The sequence below is a fragment of the Carassius auratus genome, unplaced genomic scaffold (genome assembly GCF_003368295.1).
Source record: "Carassius auratus strain Wakin unplaced genomic scaffold, ASM336829v1 scaf_tig00215205, whole genome shotgun sequence".
NCBI classification, from domain to species: Eukaryota; Metazoa; Chordata; class Actinopteri; order Cypriniformes; family Cyprinidae; genus Carassius; species Carassius auratus.
Window position 1 is genome coordinate 623,636 of NW_020527982.1, and position 18,823 is coordinate 642,458.

At 37.4% G+C, this 18,823-nt stretch overlaps 2 protein-coding genes across 5 annotated transcripts; one reads left to right on the forward strand and one right to left on the reverse strand.

Annotated features, from left to right (window-relative positions):
- Positions 1 to 1,839: 1,839 nt before the first annotated feature.
- LOC113093936 (protein phosphatase 1 regulatory subunit 3A-like) lies at positions 1,840 to 9,734 on the forward strand. 4 transcript variants are annotated; one of them, XM_026259543.1, is made up of 5 exons: positions 1,840 to 3,031; positions 5,408 to 5,451; positions 5,573 to 5,658; positions 6,884 to 6,910; positions 8,037 to 8,248. In XM_026259543.1, exons 1-4 carry the CDS (start codon positions 2,193 to 2,195, stop codon positions 6,908 to 6,910), a joined length of 996 nt encoding a protein of 331 aa, XP_026115328.1. In that variant the 5' UTR covers positions 1,840 to 2,192; the 3' UTR covers positions 8,037 to 8,248. The 4 variants fall into 4 exon arrangements, with proteins under 4 accessions (XP_026115328.1, XP_026115326.1, XP_026115325.1 ...); XM_026259542.1 differs by having other exon boundaries at positions 1,846 to 3,031; positions 5,570 to 5,658; XM_026259541.1 differs by lacking the exon at positions 6,884 to 6,910 and having other exon boundaries at positions 1,841 to 3,031; positions 8,037 to 9,734.
- A 1,214-nt stretch (positions 9,735 to 10,948) lies between these two features.
- Positions 10,949 to 18,736, reverse strand: LOC113093937 (histone-lysine N-methyltransferase SUV39H1-like). The gene is made up of 6 exons (XM_026259544.1): positions 18,627 to 18,736; positions 16,990 to 17,171; positions 14,776 to 15,429; positions 14,403 to 14,549; positions 14,153 to 14,282; positions 10,949 to 11,841 (listed from the first exon to the last, which is right to left on the reverse strand). The coding sequence occupies exons 1-6, from the start codon at positions 18,643 to 18,645 to the stop codon at positions 11,708 to 11,710; spliced, it is 1,266 nt and encodes a 421-aa protein (XP_026115329.1). The 5' UTR covers positions 18,646 to 18,736; the 3' UTR covers positions 10,949 to 11,707.
- Between the last annotated feature and the right edge of the window lie 87 nt (positions 18,737 to 18,823).

Here is an 18,823-nt window from a genome sequence, read left to right on the forward strand (position 1 = left end):
TTAATAACAATCCATGACTAAACATTTGATAAGTGGTCATACTTTACGACATGATGTTTTGTGTTCAATTCAAAACATTTATCTTCGTATTTTAATCTAGTCATTTTAGATTTATTACTAATTACTAGAATCATAATGAATTACTAGAAATTAATAGATTAGTAATTTCATTGGGATGTAAACCTAAAGCATCAATATTGAATTAATATTAAAATATGATACAATTCTTACAGTGAAAAACATAAACTAAGTTATTGTGTCCATAAGCATTTGAAGAAAATGTAAGATTTGCTCAATGTAAACTAAAGCTCAAGGATTTTTTTTTAATTCTGATTGCTCTTCTACATTTATTTATCATTTTTATAATGTGTGCTTGACAAATTAAACACAGTGTGATAAGACATTTAGAGACAAAAAAAAAATCCACTTCCAGGTTAAAGGTTTTGTTTTATTATTTGTCTCTATACATGGTTCCCAACATCACAGTGTTTTGTACAATACCATATTTCACTTTGTTCCTGATGTAACTTGAGGTTTTTGCGACATAAAGCATCAAGTAATTTTTGAACCAAGTCTGCACAATGATTTTTCCATTTCAGTCATAGGCCTTGTATTGGCTGGGAAATATGGGGATGTATTCAAATCATGTTTATTTCATATCCTCATTCAACAACAATATCTGTCAGGAGTGTGGAGGGTTGTAAGAAAACCAATCTCCACTGAAGATTTTTTTATATTTTCTTGATTTTTCTGCATGCCAACACAGTAGAAAAAAGAGTTAAGTTAACCGATGTCTTGACTATTTTATGCAGGCAGCAGATCTGTAATATGGATTTATTTTCAAAAGTATTAGATATAGGTAACATCTTGTGAAACATTTCAGCTGTTAATGAGGCAAACTGTATAATGTTGGTTCAAATTTTACTGTTATTCTTTTCTGTCATATTGTTACTGTTTCATATTCATAACATTTTATAATCATTATAATCATGATGAGATTTGTAGCAGACATATATAGATATCTTGTGTTAACATATGAGAGGTTAAGACCCAAAACTCATTGGTCAAAACTCAGTTCATGTTTTAAGACGAAATGGTTACAATCATCCTTGGACCCCATCTACACACAGCAAGCCAGACCACTGATGCTGCACCTGTTGCACATATTGATTTCACTATATTAAGCCAGACTGACTGCTCCATCTAGGGGTTAAAATAGCTTATCAATCAATATTTTTAAAACAGTAATAGTGCTAAATCGAATCGCTTCTCACTACTGGATCTCATTAGCTTCATGATTATTCCGCTATACATAATTTCATTCGAAACGGCTGCATTTGCACATAACCATTAACTGAATTATGCTATCAGAAATGAATTTAGTAAAATGAAATTAAATTAATGGATTTAGCAGACGTTTTAAAAGCGACTTTCAGTGCATTCAGGCTATCAATTTTTATCTATTATTATCTATTATGTGTTCCCGGGGAATCGAACCCCCAACCTTGCGCTTGAGCTACAGAAACACATATAGTAGACATCAAAACTTTTTTTTAGCCCTCTTAACTGCTTTTCTTGGTTCACTTATTATTTTATAATTCTTCATATACCACAACAAAACACTGAACTGATTCTGCTTTTAGTAGGCTAAATGGTGTGCATCATTGAGCTCCAATTCAAACCAGCCATTTAAAAAGTTGTTTTAGAAGGTTACAGGGGTCTGAACCCAAGGTATTATTATTATTATTATTATATTATGCAAATCATATTAACATCTTGCAATACTGTCTTTTTTATTTCCTTTGCAACTGGTATTAAGTGTTTTTTCTTCTCACAAACAAACGGCTACCAAACAAATAAACCTGTCTTTTAACTTTAAAACAGCAGTGGGAGTGCCAACAAGCGATCAGGGGGAGGGATGTACAAACAGAGCCCTTCTTCCTCCTCTTGACCTCTGGAAAACGATGGACGTGCTGCTTCCTTCTAAATTTAGACACTTATTTGTGTCTGTGCACTATGCGCTTCAAACTGCAGTTCTTGTTTATGTCAATAGTTTAGGCCTAGTTCGGTCGAAGCGAGGTGACAGACCCTCGCTGGTCTCCGTTGGCACTATGAGCGACAGCTCGGTCTGACGGACGCGCACATCACAGTAACGGTACCTTTCATGTTTACGAGACTCGGAAAGAGACGTAATGGCGCAGGAGAATAATAGTCATTTCCTAACTATCCCCTCACAAGAGGATCTTTTCAGGACTGTGAGGCCAGAGCGTTTCGAAGACAACAGTAATGATGAGGATGAGGAAGAAACGGAGGAAGACGTCAGGCTAATACCGAGGTCTTCTCCTATTCCCAGAAAGCGAGGCACTTCGATTGCGGATGAAACCGCCGAGTACATGCGAATTCGCCTGGCGTTACCGACCAGAAGCGTGTCGTTTGCAGACAGTTCGGGAGCCGAGCTGGTCGATGTCAGATTGTTTGTCCCGTTTGATTCAGATGACGAGGACGATGCAAGATGGGAGGAAGAGAAGGCGCGGTACCGAAAAGCCTACCGTGAGCCCACTTACCGTGTGTGGCCGGAGTTCCAGCCGCTCACCGGAGCAGAGCTCGTGCACGCTGTCCACAGCAACAAGCTGGAAGTGGAGAGCGTGACATCTGTGCCAGACGAGCCTCTGTCATTCGAGGTGCTTATTCGTGTGCTCAACATTTCTTTTAAAAAATCAGTTTATGCCCGGTCCACGATGGATGGTTGGATCAGTCACTTTGATTACCCAGCCGAGTACGTCCAGGGCTCAAACGAAGGCGAAACGGACAAGTTCTCCGTGAAACTGGCCTTCGCTTCACCGTATCTGTTCAACGGAGCGCGGATTGATTTTGTTTTGCGCTATGAGACGGCAGATGGAGAGTTTTGGGCAAACAACTCAGGCAGGAATTACTCGGTTACTCTCTTACAGTCATTTGAAGACGACACAATCCTGACCACCACAGAGGACACAACAGAGCTGAGAGGGATCCTGAAACCTCCCAGATACAGGTAAAGTTAAGAGAGTCGAACTCTGCTCTTACATTTGTTTAGCCAGTAGTCTGATTTAGCCGTTTAGCACGGGTTAATTAAGCCATAACTAATATCTATGTCGTACTAAAACGATATAGCAGGATTAAATGTCGTGTGTAATATTTCTTAATTGTTTTCTTTTATTCTCAGTAAACTTTCGGGTAATTTACCGTTCAAAAAAGTCGAGTTAATTCAATTATTATTGCCTGCGAACAGAAATATAATTTAAGATTTTAACATTGGAAGTCTTCAAGCAATGTACAGAGTAAAAGCTGGTCTGGAGTACAGTATAATTGGAAGCTGAGAGGCCGACAAACAGCGTTCTGTGAACACGCCGCTAGAACTCCACTCCGGGTTTTGCATTTCACACGATCTGCTTACCTGTGAGAGCGAAACCCTGCACAGACAGATGCTGGTGAGAGAGAGATTGCACTAATGCCCCTTAAAAAAACACTAAAATATGAAGCTATGGCCCTAAAAGACGCAATGTATTATAAAAATACTAAAATATGACGCTCTGGGCGACCACAGGCCATAGAGTATCAGTGGCTGCTCAGATACTGCTTTGATAAAAAAGTGATTGCCAAGTATGGTAACCCACACTCAGAATTGGTGTGAGAAGTGGGCAGCTATATATCCAGCACCGGGGGAGCAACTGTTCAGTGCCTTGCTTAAGGGCACTTCAGCCATGGCTATTGAAGGTGGAAGAGCGCTGTTCATTCACTCCCTCCCTCCTACAACTACTGCCAGCACTGAGACTCAAACCTGCGACCTTCCGGTTACAAATCCAAGTCTCTAACCATAAGGCCACAGCTGCCCCAGGATGTAATTTAAACAGTATATATGAAATGCAACAGTGTAGCTTAATGTCAGAGTGTATAATTTATATTTCTAGATTTCCAAGGATAAGTTAATGCTTCTACATTCATTGTTTTATATCTAACACAAACATTTGTAACATTGTGATTGAAACTGAAAGCTGATTTTATGCAGCTTCTGCACAATGTGCCTTTTCATGTTATATTTAGATGCAGCCTTTGCAGTGTAGGAATTCATGAAATACCAATTGCACATGTTTACATTTCCTGCTGCTTAACAAGAAGAACCGTGGAATCACAAAGCTACAGGGCCTACACAGCATCTGTATTGTGTGAGTTTTGGGGTTGCACGGTCTCCCCACCCCCTCACTCCCTTTTGAGAATGGCAGCCTTTCGTGGCTGTGTGAGGAGGATGAAAATAGGACAAGGCAGGTGTCACTTTCAGCTCTGGTGTACCGAGACCTTAACTCTGACCTTTTCTATAGGGGTTGCACAGTAAGAGACACAACAGACCCACAGAGGTAGACACAAACCTAAGCCGGTTCCATCTGCACACCTGGAGATATATCCTTTTACCCATTATTTCCACTTTTCCACAAACGAGAAAGAAGTTGCATAGAGATGAAAAAAATTTTTTATGTACGAACATTGTCAACTCCAGGAGATAAAAATCAGAAGATGAGTTTCGACCTACAGTTTAGACTCGCAAGTCTGGCTCGCAACCTTTCCTCAAAATGTCAAGTCTTGTTTCTATTACATTGCTCAAACATGCTACGGATAGAAGGTCATAGAACAGGATGTCAATCGAATTGCTTCAGACACACAAAATACTCTGAATATGTAGCAACGTAATTAAATGGTAAAGGTAATCACATGACCAGAACATCTGACCATCATGCTCATCAAAACCTTTCGTGATGTACAGTATGCAAGAACGCATGTGTATTATTTGGACAGGTCCTTATCGCATCATAGGATCTGTCATGTGATTTAAGGGTGAGTGTGGGCTAAGACAGTCTTCACCCACACTCTGAAAAAAACATCTCAAGCTCTGGAGGCTGTCAGATATTACCATAATGTCACAGAGGTCACAGTTATTTTCCATTTAGTGAAACAATCGTTGATGGATTAAATTTGTACATTTAAAGGAACAGTTCACCCAAAAATTCTGTCAATATTTACTCGCCATCATATCGTTCCAAACCTTTATGACTTTTTCTCTCCAGAACTAAATAGAAGATATATCTATATATCTATATATATATATATAAAACAGTTTTGATTTACCTCCATTGTATGGAAGTTGCATTTCTCAAAATCTTTTATGTTCCACCCAAGAAAATCATTCAGGTTTGGAATGACATGAGGGTGAACATTCTTGCTGAACTATCGCTTTAATATGTAATATTCTGTCATGATCAACAAAAAAGTCTTAGTTATTTGGATTATATTTATACTTTTAATTTATTAATGCTCTTTATCGATGTGTGATGCTGAAGAATGATTGTTTTGGTGTGTATGTGTGTCATCTTTTTAGAGCTGACATTGGTTTTGACGACTCTGATGACAGAGAAGAAGATGGTAGGTGTTAAGGATCATAAAGTACAGCTTATTCATCTCAGGTTAAATATAACAAACATTTGCCAGGTCCGTAGTTTTATGTTTCAGATTCCTCTGTGATTTGTTTTATTTTTATCAGCAGATCTGAGCAGCACTAAGTGTGAAGCAGCAGAGAATCAAGCGTCTTCTGCACAGCCGGTTACAGTCCAGCCAGAGATCGACATCGAGGTGAGTGAGGTTTGCTTTGTAATCACTATTTCTAAGTGCGGCTGGGATCGCAGGTGGAAAAAAGATACAGCATATTGTCATGAACATACAAAAAAAAGTTTAAACAAAAGTTTGTTTTCCCCTCCTTACTCTAACCTTTACCAGATTTCCATGACCGTTTTCATGTGTGTGGTATAACAGCAACTCTTTTTTTTTCTATGCTGTCTAGACACTCTAACAGAGAATCTTTGTATGTTGTTACTGTCTGTGTCAGACACTCTACAGTTATTTACTGATCATGATGTCTTCTGATTGCTCTCTTCTTAAAGTGATTCCATTTGTTTCAGTTTATACCCAGGATCCCTGTCTGTCACTATTGCAACAAATGCAGAGCTCAAAGCAACCCAGGCTAAAGATAATTCAACTTTTAACTCATTGATTGCCTTTTGTCTATTTAATACTAGCTTAAATTCTTATAATATGGATTTTCATTTTACTTGACCTGCATACTCACGCAATGCAATTCGCTTGTTAAGTTTCCACCAACATTTCACTGTCCAGATAACCACTTGCTTGTGTCTATATGTGGTGTGTCAGTTTGCAGCTGTTTATGCAACTGAACCTGGTATTTACAACAATAGCATCACTTTCTCAGCTTCTGGTCTGTGGTCAACCCTTTAAAATAGATTGATAAGACACACTATTATTTATTTAGGCTTTAGAGGGATAGACCACAAAAAAATGAAAAATCTGTGATCAATTTATGTTGTTCCAAGCCTGTATGACTTTCTTTCTTTCGTGGGACACAGAAGAAGATATTCTGAAGAATGCTGGTAACCAAACGGTTTGGTAAACAAGCAATACAATTGAATTCCATTCAGTGGATAAAAACATTTTGAGACATTTCTCAAAATGTTCTACAGAAGAAAGTCAGTCTTACATGTTTGGACCGACATGAAGGGGAGTAAATGAAGACAGTATTTTCATTTTTGGGTGAACCATTCCTTTAATTGTGAATTCTTAAGCTTTTAAACTATATAAAAATATGATGATGTTTTTTTAAATTAGTTATCATGTTGACAGTATGTCACACCTTTTTTTGTAAAAAAACAATGTAAATGTGTCATACAATATATTGTATTTAATAACCAACAATGATTTAACCTATGCTTCATTACATATCATATTAAAAACAAGATTTGTTATTGTTGATATTGTTATTCTTTTCATCTGTCTACCTGAACAGCTCATTGAAGCTTCAGCATCAACTTAGGTAATGTGCATGTGCAAGTTATCACTAACTTGTTCATTTCACCCATTCACCATGCTGCATGTAACATGCATCCTGTATCATGACCCATAATATATGATATCTAGATCAACCATGCAGAAGCTATTCGTGTTCATGCTCATGGTTTTTTAAAAAACAATAAGCTTAGTTTATACTATATATTACTTTTATATAAGCATAAAATGTACACAGTTTAGTTAGTCAGTGTAATTTTATTTTATGTTGTCAATTCCTGATATTCCAAACTTGAGACAAAAACTGTTGTGAAGTTTTAACAAAATGTTGGGCTGTTTTGGCAAGGAGTCATTAGGAGGGGAAGAAAACCACATAAAAGTAATTAAAAATAAACCGTAGAAATTGTATATTTGTGTATTTTCTATGTAAATATTGTCATTATCATAGCATGTTTACCCTGAGATTTTCCCTGCACAACTTTAAACATACAAAATTCATAGTTAAACAGCATTCAGCATTACTTTTCATTACATTGTTTTTAATTCTTGTGTAATTTTGTCATGTCTTATTTAGAACTATCTTTTAAAGGTTTTGTTGCCATTAGCGTAAACTCCCCTCATTAGCACAGACTTCTGGGAAAAGAGCCTGAGGGAACTGGCACAAACTTCATGCTAACACAAATCACTTTCCTGCCAAGTGCAGTATAGGTAGTTCAACTATTTATTTATTCACTATTGTTTATTCACAAATATGTTTTACATATTGTTTTTTAATCATGTGTAATTAATTGTATACATCTTCATATTCATAAAAATAGTTTTTCTTTTATTATTATTATTATTTTTTTTTTTTACCTATTATTAGTGTTAATTAAACTGATACAGTCTAAAAACAGCATTTATTTAACCTTAATAGAAAACTATTTATACTAATATCAGTAGATAATTTGTGCTCATTATCAGTGCTGGTGTCAATAATAATAATATGCATTAGCAAGAAATTTCAAGTTTGTGCCATTCATCTTACACTTTTTGTTAGATGGTAGTAATTCAGTTTCATAAATGCAAAACAACGTGTTAACTGGCTACAGTTTACATTCTGGATTCTTTGGAATCCAAGTTTTTTTTGTTTGTTACTTTCCTGTCTGTTGCAGACTGCCAAGAATTCGTCCATTTCTCCAGAATTCACCAGAACCTCCTCCACAGCTGGATGTCCTCAGTTCACTTTAGATACTCCCCCTGGAGAACCACTTGCACTAGAATCAATGTCATCCAATAGTTTACCACAAACAGAAGAGTCTGGACTTCAGCCGTCAACTCTATCCGTCCCCCAGTCGCGTTCAACACAGCAGTTCTCTGAGCCACAAGATCAATTCTATAATGTTGGTCCTTCCTTGCCCCTTCCCCTTCGTTCAGTCCTCGTACACCATTATGATCACCCAGAGACATCCAAGGATGAATTTGAGGATTCAAGTAAACCTGACCAATCCCTTCATCCACAAAAGGATTATTTTCACAGTGATATGTTAGCGCAAGTGCCTTTCGAGTTAGGCCAACCATCACTGGCTGGGCTTCCAGACATGCCACAAATCCAGGAAGAAGGTATGCAGAATGTTAAGGATAGGACAGATGTTAAGGAAAAGGATGACATATTGACAGATGTGCCTGAAGAACCGAGTAGGAATGCAGAAGAAGATAAAACAGGGACTTACTTTCACATGTTGGAAGAAGCCAAGCAGCTTCTTGCATCAAATGAGGTAAACAATGCCGTTAAAGATCTGGAAGAGTGCAATTTATCAGAGGGATCACAGCCCCCCCTGGAGGAAGGAATTCTAGAACAGAAACTAGAACTTGTCTCTTCAGTCCCAGTCGAGACCACTAAGACAACTGAGGTGGAAAGTACCAAGATGGATGAGGAGGAAACAGATGGTTTGGTACCCTCTCATTTAGGTCCCACAAGAAAGGACAAAGAATCTCAAAGTTTTCTCATCCATCCAGTCTTTAATAAGCCAGAAACCATACAACATCAGCAAGAGGAAGGACTTGTCTTGGATCCCAGCATGTTGGCCTCAGTCCTCCCTGATGATCCACACCTTGATAACCAAACTGTTTCCATGTGTATTCCAGAGCATCCAGTGAGCAAACCAGAAAAGCCAGAGCTGATCAGCATTTCTGAAACATTACCAACAGCCTTCAATCTTCAACCTTCAACTGTTAACTCTTCAGAAGATGAATTAATTTTTGAGGGTGGTGAACCTTCTACTGCTCCATATCAGACATGTGAAGACCCTGGAACCCTGCACACACTGCCCAGACACGGCACTAAACTATCTCAAATATCAAAGGATGCGACTCTGGAGACATGTCTGGTGGTCCCTGCAACCTTCTTCACTGTTGTTATTTGCCTGGCTGTTGGGATTCAAGAGCCCAGCTTTTTTCTGTGGGTGGGATTATTCCTGTTTCTTGTCTATAAATAGATAGATCTATGTTTTATCAATCTATTAGATTCCTTCTAATTTCTATGCCAGCCAGCTCTCAGATCAGTTTTTTTCTAAAAAGCCTTAAGACTTTTCCTTCTTACTTTTCCCCCAGTGCCTTGAGGAATTCCAAAGTGTGTGTGTGTATATTCAGACTTCTAGTATAAAATCTGCAATGGTTTATTTACAACCAAATAAATAGTTTGAAAAAGCAGTTTGTGTTTTAGCTGAGTGACATCACTGTGTACCTCATACAAGACTGGCCAATTAAAATATGGCTCAGCTCATTGATTCATACTGACTAAAATGTCTGGTATGTCTATATATGTATGTGCATACAGTAGCTACTGAAGATTACATTTGACTTGTTTTGTATATACAATCTGGGAGTCATTTGTGAATGGAATGACAAGAGGGTGTGCGTATGTGGTTTTATGTGTGATGATAAAGGAGGTGAGACTGGACAAATAGCACAGGTGATTTCAGAGCTGATTTCTAAGAATGTTTGAGGTTGTTTAGTTAAATCTGAAGTTTTGCTTATACCACAATGAGGAATTAGTCTGTGTAGACAACTATGAACTGAGCAGAGCATTTATCAAAGTATGAAACGTTTTATGACATTTGAGTTGGTATGTTTATTCACTTAATTTCACTGTAAATGTTTGTTATATGTGACTTCGGTTACACACACGCTGCCTATAAGCTTCAAATAGAAGAGTGTTTCACATCCCTCCACTTCCTAAAGAGTTAAAAGAAACACTTGAAGTTGCAAACCTTTCTTGTCAGTTAGCAGACAAGTGTATGGCATTTTGCAGTGCTCTTTAAAAGTGTGCCCCAAGCCTCTTATACCCCAAAAAGGTCACGCATTGCACTGAAGTCACAGCATCAAGTTACCGGGTGACTAGACACCACTGAAGGAAGAGGATGGAATGGTTCCTTGAAGAAATCCTTGACCCTTGATTCCCTTCTCCTAAAACTTGACACTTAAGATATGGAGTCAATTATTTTATTACTTTGTCTCACTGAATTAATGTGTAAACAAGGTTGTGAACACAGTATGTGCTGCTTAATGAAATATTCACATTTTATCATGTCAGCGTCAAAGTAGAAATAAAAGTTTATAACTAATAAAAACTGCTGTTTATTTCACGTACAGCCCTTCACATAAAGATGATCAAGCTTGCTGTTAATGTCAACAAAACGTGAAATTATCCAAACTGAATATGAATTAAACTTTAGCTCTGAACAGAGCAGTGGAACGAAGTGTTCCACATGCATGGGTGATAAACAGGAGGTCTGACAAGGCAACTTGATTTTTTCTTACACAAAACAAATAAAAATAGCAAGTTGTAGTCTTTCAATATTTAAATATGCACAGATTTGGTTGAACGATGGTTGTATAATTTTGTGAATTGATTTAAAGCAAAATGTTCCTGAGCATTGGTTCCAGCTTCACTGTCCAGTTCTGAAAACCACCTGAGCTGTGCTTCCCAAAATCATAGTAGACTGTATTAACCACCATCAACGGTAGGCTTACTGAGCTCTTGGGGGAACCAGCAGTCAGATCTATGAAATTATAACCAACCATAAGCACTTGCACTCATTTATTGATCTGTTGAGACCAGCGCTCAAACACAGTCACTGAAAGACCAGTTTGACAGTATGATTATATTTCGTCATGTTAGACTATGTACACAAACACAGAATAATAACATTTTGCATGCGTAAAAACGACATTTCATGTAGGTCCACCTCCTTCAGTGTAACAAACTTCCCCTTCTGTGCATTAATAGTACAATTTTGCCCCCTGGTGGAAAGTTCAAGTCTAGAAAACAAATAGAAGGACGTAGATTTTTCATATTTTGCACTGGCCTAAAGATATTTGCTAAAAACAGGGCGAGAAAAACTACAAAAGTTTGTTGGAAAAAGTAAAAAGATATTCCATCCTATTCAGATAACAGATAAAGCATATGTACATTTCAAGGTTTAAAAAAAATTAAATTTTCTTTAGGGATTCCATGGTGTCAAAGCTTTTGATATTAATTAAAATACGGGTTTAAAACTACAGAAAATCCTTTTTTGTTTTTTACTTTACAAACATTTTTGCTAATGCCCAAATCGAAAAAATTAATGCCACATTTTATACACTATTTAAGCATGGTAAAAACAATACAAAGGAAAAAGTTGAGGTTGATCTTGAAAAAAAAGAAAGAAAATCTTAAATATGTATTTAAAATTAAATGAAGTATTTCAAAACACCTCCCAAAGCAGTTTCTAAACCACAGATGCTTTCAACATTCACTGGAACACATGATCTTCTTTTAGTTCCTATTTTCAATGGACTTCCTCTAAAAGAGGTACTTTCGACATGTTGGTACCCCACATTTGCACTCTACGCGCATGCGCTTCTTAGGGGAGCCTGGGAGTCCCGTCAGACTGAAATTGCAATCCATCTTCGTGCTCTCGGCATCAACTGGATCAACTATAGAAAAAAAAGTAGTCAAAAAGGTCGATTAGTCAATAAAAAAAATAAAATAATACATTTTCCTTTCAAAAAAAGAAAAATTGTGTGTGTGTGTGTGTATGCATGTATATGTATATATATATATATACACAGTATTGTTCAAAATAATAGCAGTACAATGTGACTAACCAGAATAATCAAGGTTTTTAGTATATTTTTTATTGCTACGTGGCAAACAAGTTACCAGTAGGTTCAGTAGATTGTCAGAAAACAAACAAGACCCAGCATTCATGATATGCACGCTCTTAAGGCTGTGCAATTGGGCAATTAATTGAAAGGGGTGTGTTCAAAAAAAATAGCAGTGTCTACCTTTGACTGTACAAACTCAAAACTATTTAGCAATCCTGTGAATCACTAAACTAATATTTAGTTGTATGACCACAGTTTTTTAAAACTGCTTGACATCTGTGTGGCATGGAGTCAACCAACTTGTGGCACCTCTCAGCTGTTATTCCTCTCCATGATTCTTTAACAACATTCCACAATTCATTCACATTTCTTGGTTTTGCTTCAGAAACAGTATTTTTGATATCACCCCACAAGTTCTCAATTGGATTAAGGTCTGGAGATTGGGCTGGCCACTCCATAACATTAATTTTGTTGGTTTGAAACCAAGACTTTGCCCGTTTACTAGTGTGTTTTGGGTCATTGTCTTGTTGAAACAATCATTTCAAGGGCATGTCCTCTTCAGCATAGGGCAACAGGACCTCTTCAAGTATTTTAACATATGCAAACTGCTCCATGATCCCTGGTATGCGATAAATAGGCCCAACACCATAGTAGGAGAAACATGCCCATATCATGATGCTTGCACCTCCATGCTTCACTGTCTTCACTGTGTACTGTGGCTTGAATTCAGAGTTTGGGGGTCGTCTCACAAACTGCCTGTGGCCCTTGGACCCAAAAAGAACAATTTTACTCTCATCAGTCCACAAAATGTTCCTCCATTTCTCTTTAGGCCAGTTGATGTGTTCTTTGGCAAATTGTAACCTCTTCTGCACATGCCTTTTTTTTAACAGAGGGACTTTGCGGGGGATTCTTGAAAATAGATTAGCTTCACACAGACGTCTTCTAACTGTCACAGTACTTACAGGTAACTCCAGACTGTCTTTGATCATCCTGGAGGTGATCATTGGCTGAGCCTTTGCCATTCTGGTTATTCTTCTATCCATTTTGATGGTTGTCTTCCGTTTTCTTCCACGTCTCTCTGGTTTTGCTCTCCATTTTAAGGCATTGGAGATCATTTTAGCTGAACAGCCTATCATTTTTTGCACCTCTTTATAGGTTTTCCCCTCTCTAATCAACTTTTTAATCAAAGTACGCTGTTCTTCTGAACAATGTCTTGAACGACCCATTTTCCTCAGCTTTCAAATGCATGTTCAACAAGTGTTGGCTTCATCCTTAAATAGGGGCCACCTGATTCACACCTGTTTCTTCACAAAATTGATGACCTCAGTGATTGAATGCCACACTGCTATTTTTTTGAACACACCCCTTTCAACTAATTGCCCAATTGCACAGCCTTAAGAGCGTGCATATCATGAATGCTGGGTCTCATTTGTTTTCTGAGAATCTACTGAACCTACTGGTAACTTGTTTGCCACGTAGCAATAAAAAAATATACGAAAAACCTTGATTATTCTGGTTAGTCACATTGTACTGCTATTATTTTGAACAATACTGTATATATATATATATATATATATATATATATATATATATATATATGTGATTGCTATATATATATATATATATATATATATCTTTGCTTCAAACCATTTTCAACAACGAAATAGAGCAAAATCAGACAATAGTGTCATAGTCAGACAATGCAAGTCACTTAATATGAACTTCTTGTTTATTGAACTGTTGTATTAAATTAGTATTACATTTACAATTTCCATAAAAAATTATTAAAAGCTGTCATTCACCTTAATTCATTGTGATCTCAAATTTATAATCCAAGCTCTCTACACTGCACAATGAATCTCAATGAATCTCTAATTTACACCCTGTCTACACTTTGCTTATGAAAGGATTTGTGAGATATGTCTGTGATTACTCAATGCTGCAAAAACACATAGAAACCTTTGGAGCTCTCCTGACAGCAATCACAATATGATAATGATATGGTCAGTCGCACTGGTTCCCCCTAAACATTTTTTCATAGTATTTTTTCATTCAACTGAAATGGTCACACTGTATATAGCCATGAGAGGCAGTGTCACCAAGTTAATGATCCCAAATAACTCGACAGTTCCACACTTACTTTTCATTTTGTAGTCGAATGTGAGCTCCTCTCCTGCCTTTATCCCACGCGTGGCAAAGAATGCTATCCGCGGCAGCCGCTCATCCAGGTTTTCAATAAACACATTATATACCTGGAGGTTGGGGTCACACTGAGGAGATAAAAGAAAACATCTGTGATATTCAATTTACTGCCCCTTGGATAAAAAGCTATGGTTTAACTGCTGTCCAGTCTGTTGTTAACAAGACGGTGCAAGCTCTAGTCCACTCACACTGTGATTGACAAAGTGAGAGATGTTTCCATAGTGAGCAGCATCCACGGTGTACTCATCGTCGACATAATCCAGGTCAAAAAGATAGGTGGCACCTTCTTTATCATATATGTGACCTCTGCAATCTGCTTCTTCTGTTGTAATGATCTGAAGCAAAAATGGATAAAAAGAGGGTTTAACAATAATGAAGCCCGGGCTCACTTCTGGAAAAGGCAGATAAACAGCTCATCAGCTGTCAAAAAGGAAACTGAAATGTTGATTGACAATGCCATTATCTACTAGTGAAGCAATGTTTCACAAATTTCCATTATAACACAAAAGCCTCAAAACCTAATCTGTACAGGAAGTAAATATACAGCACAGGCCTTCTCACCTCCCCGACATACTCCATAACGAAAGTGTTCTTCCGAATGCGCTCCATGGTCTTTACCCCCCATCCCCTTCCATTGTCTGTCCTAAAAATGCAGAGGGAATACCGAATTCCTCTCTGAACCACTCTGTTGGGGCAGTCGATCCCGCAACGGCACCGCTTGTTGCATTCGTAAATGGGCAACCCGGGCCGAATGCGGACCTGGCCTAACTCATTGTAAGCAAACTTGTGCTGAGATGCTCCGGCACAGCATCCCTCCACAGGGTCGTCCAGGCAGTCTGTACATTCACAGCCCACAGATACCTCATTCAGCATGATCCCATCACCGACTTTATAGTCATTTATGTAGGTGAAATTCTTAGGCGGGCCTTCCAGGTCGACCTGGTTCCGAACGTAGATGTGGCCCTTGTGGGTCCCCAGGCTGTTGAGGTGTGTCTCCCACTGCTTAAGGGTCTGTCGGAGTTTCGCCCGTTGGATGAGATGTGACACGGTGGCAGGGTCTAGGCGACGAGGGGCAGCACGTTTCTTCTGTCTCTGCATCTCTGAATTCAAGTCCTCCCAGAACTGGTGGAGAAGATCTATGCACTTCAGGTTCCTCCGTGGTTCCCATGTGTTGCTGGATTCGGGGTACCCCTTCCATTTCACGAAGTATAACTCCTATGAAGGGGGTAACAGGGATGGTAGTGAGCTTAAACACATTTACACCTGCAGCCAGGTGCATAGACACAGCCACTATGATAAAGGGTTAGTTCACCCAAAAATAAAAATCAGTCTTTTTTACAGTCTTTTTTTACAGTCTTTTAAAATACGGTCAAAAGACCTGCAAGCATATGAACAGTGATTTGCAAGTGACCGTGAACAGTGATTAGCAAGCAAAAACAACCATTTAAAGAACTGCAAAATGGATCGACTGCATACACCAGTCTGTATGTGTGAAAAAACAAACTGTTGCAAATTTCGAAATGATGTGTTGCGCATGTGGGACAAAAAGTTCCCGAAATAAAGCAATATGTACAGCTCCGTCTTTCTTTTCTCTGTGCTTACAATTTTGGCATGATTCTCTCACTAACTGAGTTTTGCAAGCATGAGGGAGAGGGCGTGTCCACCACATTTATTGTAGCCAATCACATGAGGCTCTCGCTGACTCTCCATTTACTCTCATCTGATTTGTTCAATAAACAAACCATATGCCAAAACATTCATCTTCATTTAGTTCTGTCAACTGATCAGGGACGATTCCATTTTTTTTTTTTACAAAAATTTAACCAACAGTAATATATATATATATATATATATATATATTATTTTTTCCAATTATTTTTCAATTAAACGGAACTTGGGAGCGTGTGGGCTGCTCTTGGTGCTTGAATTTGTTTTTCAATATTAATGAGGTCCAGGTTTAAGGATTACGTTACAATATGCTTCTCTATTTAACAACATTAACTTAAAAATGTCTACCCTCAGGTAGATTGCATGTTTTTTTCCCTAGCTGGATGTCGTCCTTATGATCAATAATTACTTTCTTTACATTCACACAAACTGATCTGGCGAAATCAAAATGCAGATGGTGAAGGGGATTGCCGTTATCACAAGTGAAGTGGGAGCTTCCAGCCGGCAGAGGATTCTGCATGGTCTTAAAGCCATCCTTGAGTGGCTAACTTTGCAATTCAAAAAATGATTAGTGCAAAAAGAAAGATTCTTTCTTTCTTTCTTTCTTTCTTTTCTTTTAAACGCCATACCAGCTTCTAAGGCTATATTCATGGCGAGAATAAAGTACAAGCAATCAAAGGAAGACTATAAAAGATGTTTAACATTTATTTCCTCTAGAAATCTTAGGACCATGTTCGGATTCACTTGATTAAAATTTTTTCCAAAAGTATCAACGGAATAAAAAAGGTTTCTCACAGGGGCAGATGTAATACAATCTAGAAGGATATGTTTAATGGACAATGAATTCTGACAAAATGAACATATTGGAGGATTTTCTCCTAAGAGTAAAAATGTATGTGTAATTTTTGAATGTCCTATTCTGCATCGTGTATAGATGACTTAAAAAGAAAGATTAACATGTATTTGTATGGTCTATGGTGCCTATGAAAATGGGACAAACTGCGTTCATACAGAACGCTTCTCCGATGCCTTAAATACGGGACAAACTTTCAAGGATTTCAAGGACACGTGAGAACCCCGATTTATGAGCCAGACTTTTTAGCCCACCTGTATTGTTTGTCTCTTCCCATCGGTGATAACTTTCTTTTTGTAGTCACAGAGATATTCCACCTCATAATCACACAGGTTCTGCTTGTTGATGCCCAGCTCTTCACACTTCACCCCCTGCTCTCGACAGATCACCTCCAGCTGGTCTTCAGTAGCGATGCAGGCTACCCTACAAACTTGAGCTACAAAATACAATTACATGTTAACTGCAGGAAAATCAAAGTGATAAAATGTGGGATGACAGACATGTGTGCAACAAGAACTGCACAGCACTTGAGCAAATATTTGATGTCCTCACGCCAGTAAACCTGAGGTTTGCAGAGAATTTGAGGGCAATTATTTTTATTATTAATTCAGCTTTGCCATCAGGACTAAATTACATTTTAATATAATAAATTAAGAAATTATTCAAAATAAAAAATATTAAAAGTTATATTAAATTGTATTCATGTTTTACAATATTACTTGTTTTACTGTATTTTTATCAAATAAATGCAGCCTTGACGAGCAAAATAAATTCTAAAAACTTTTTTTTTTTAATAAATAAAAATTACAGACCTCAAACTTTATTTTTTTCAATCTTATTTTACATTTTCATTGTCTCGGTCTAGGAATTCAATAATGTCTGTTTTTTCTAAATAGCTGTATGGTTTAATTTCTGTTAAAAAGTTTTGTAATTATATTTACTATGGAAAGTGCTATTCAAATAACTGTAAATTAAATTGTCAATCCTATCCTCTAATATAGACTTTAAAATTATGTTGCCAACTTGCAAATATTTTCCAGATAATATTTTTAAAATATTCAAGATTACAATGGAAGACAAGAGCCAATCGTTTAATTTAGGAAATTGACAATTAATTTATGTTATTTCATCAAACAATTTTCTGATCAAAGTATAAATGAAAATGCATATGAAAATATAACTGCTTTTATATCATAGAATGGGGCTCCCTGACAAGAAAATTATAATAGTTGGGGGTATTTGGCAATAAAAACCTCGAACCAAACGACGCAACAACACAAAACAACACACACACAATCAATCATTAACATATTTTACAGATAACTTGATCATTTTGAGAAAACAAAAACTCACAAGCATCATCACTAACCTCTGGGACATTTAATAAACTGCCTGAAGACTAATCGCCACAAACAAAATGAACAAGATATTCAGCTAACCTACACGAAGTATTTAAACAACGACACGGTATTTGAGAATTTTAAGTATGTGATTTTTGATAAAGTGTCCAGTTATCAAGTATGTTGAATAAATCATATTCCTCAAGAGGACTTAAAAGTTAGCTAAACTGCCGAGTGCAGACTACGCTAACTGTTGCGCATGCACATCTTTGCACCGTATGCTACGTTATGCACATTTACAAAGAAGATGCAAGAGAAACAGATTCACAATGAGCAAGCTGAATTTGTTGCATGAGCGCGCGGTAGCCATAACATCGTCCTAATGTGAATTTGTATCAACAACTTGCAGCAAAGATTCTTCCAAAGCTTAATATTTGTTTCCAGGGGGTCTTTGAAAAGACACCATTTAACTAACAAATCCTGTAATACATAAGACATGTAATCCTTTGTGTAAACTTTTTTTCTGAACGTTTAACACGATATATTCTCACCTTTCAAATTTTCCGCCATATTCCGACCGCCGCCAAAATGATAGGATTGAAAGGCTGCTCGGTGATTGGACGCAGCGCGTTTGAGTGACGGTTTGGGCAACCAATAGAGAAATACAACTCGACGAACTGTTTCTAGGAAGTTTGAGAAGTGGGGTTCTTGTATGAACTCAAATTCATTTCGTTTCCGTAATATACAT

Excerpts from the sequence above, each read along its gene's own strand:
- LOC113093936 (XM_026259540.1), top strand. The coding sequence starts at position 2,193 with ATGGCGCAGGAGAATAATAGTCATTTCCTAACTATCCCCTCACAAGAG. Across the intron at positions 5,452-5,569 it reads TGATGACAGAGAAGAAGATG|CAGATCTGAGCAGCACTAAG; the intron begins GTAGGTGTTAAG and ends TATTTTTATCAG. Across the intron at positions 5,659-8,036 it reads AGCCAGAGATCGACATCGAG|ACTGCCAAGAATTCGTCCAT; the intron begins GTGAGTGAGGTT and ends TGTCTGTTGCAG.
- LOC113093937 (XM_026259544.1), bottom strand. Across the intron at positions 14,283-14,402 it reads CTCACTTTGTCAATCACAGT|TGTGACCCCAACCTCCAGGT; the intron begins GTGAGTGGACTA and ends TTATCTCCTCAG. Across the intron at positions 11,842-14,152 it reads ATTCGACTACAAAATGAAAA|TTGATCCAGTTGATGCCGAG; the intron begins GTAAGTGTGGAA and ends TTTTTTCTATAG.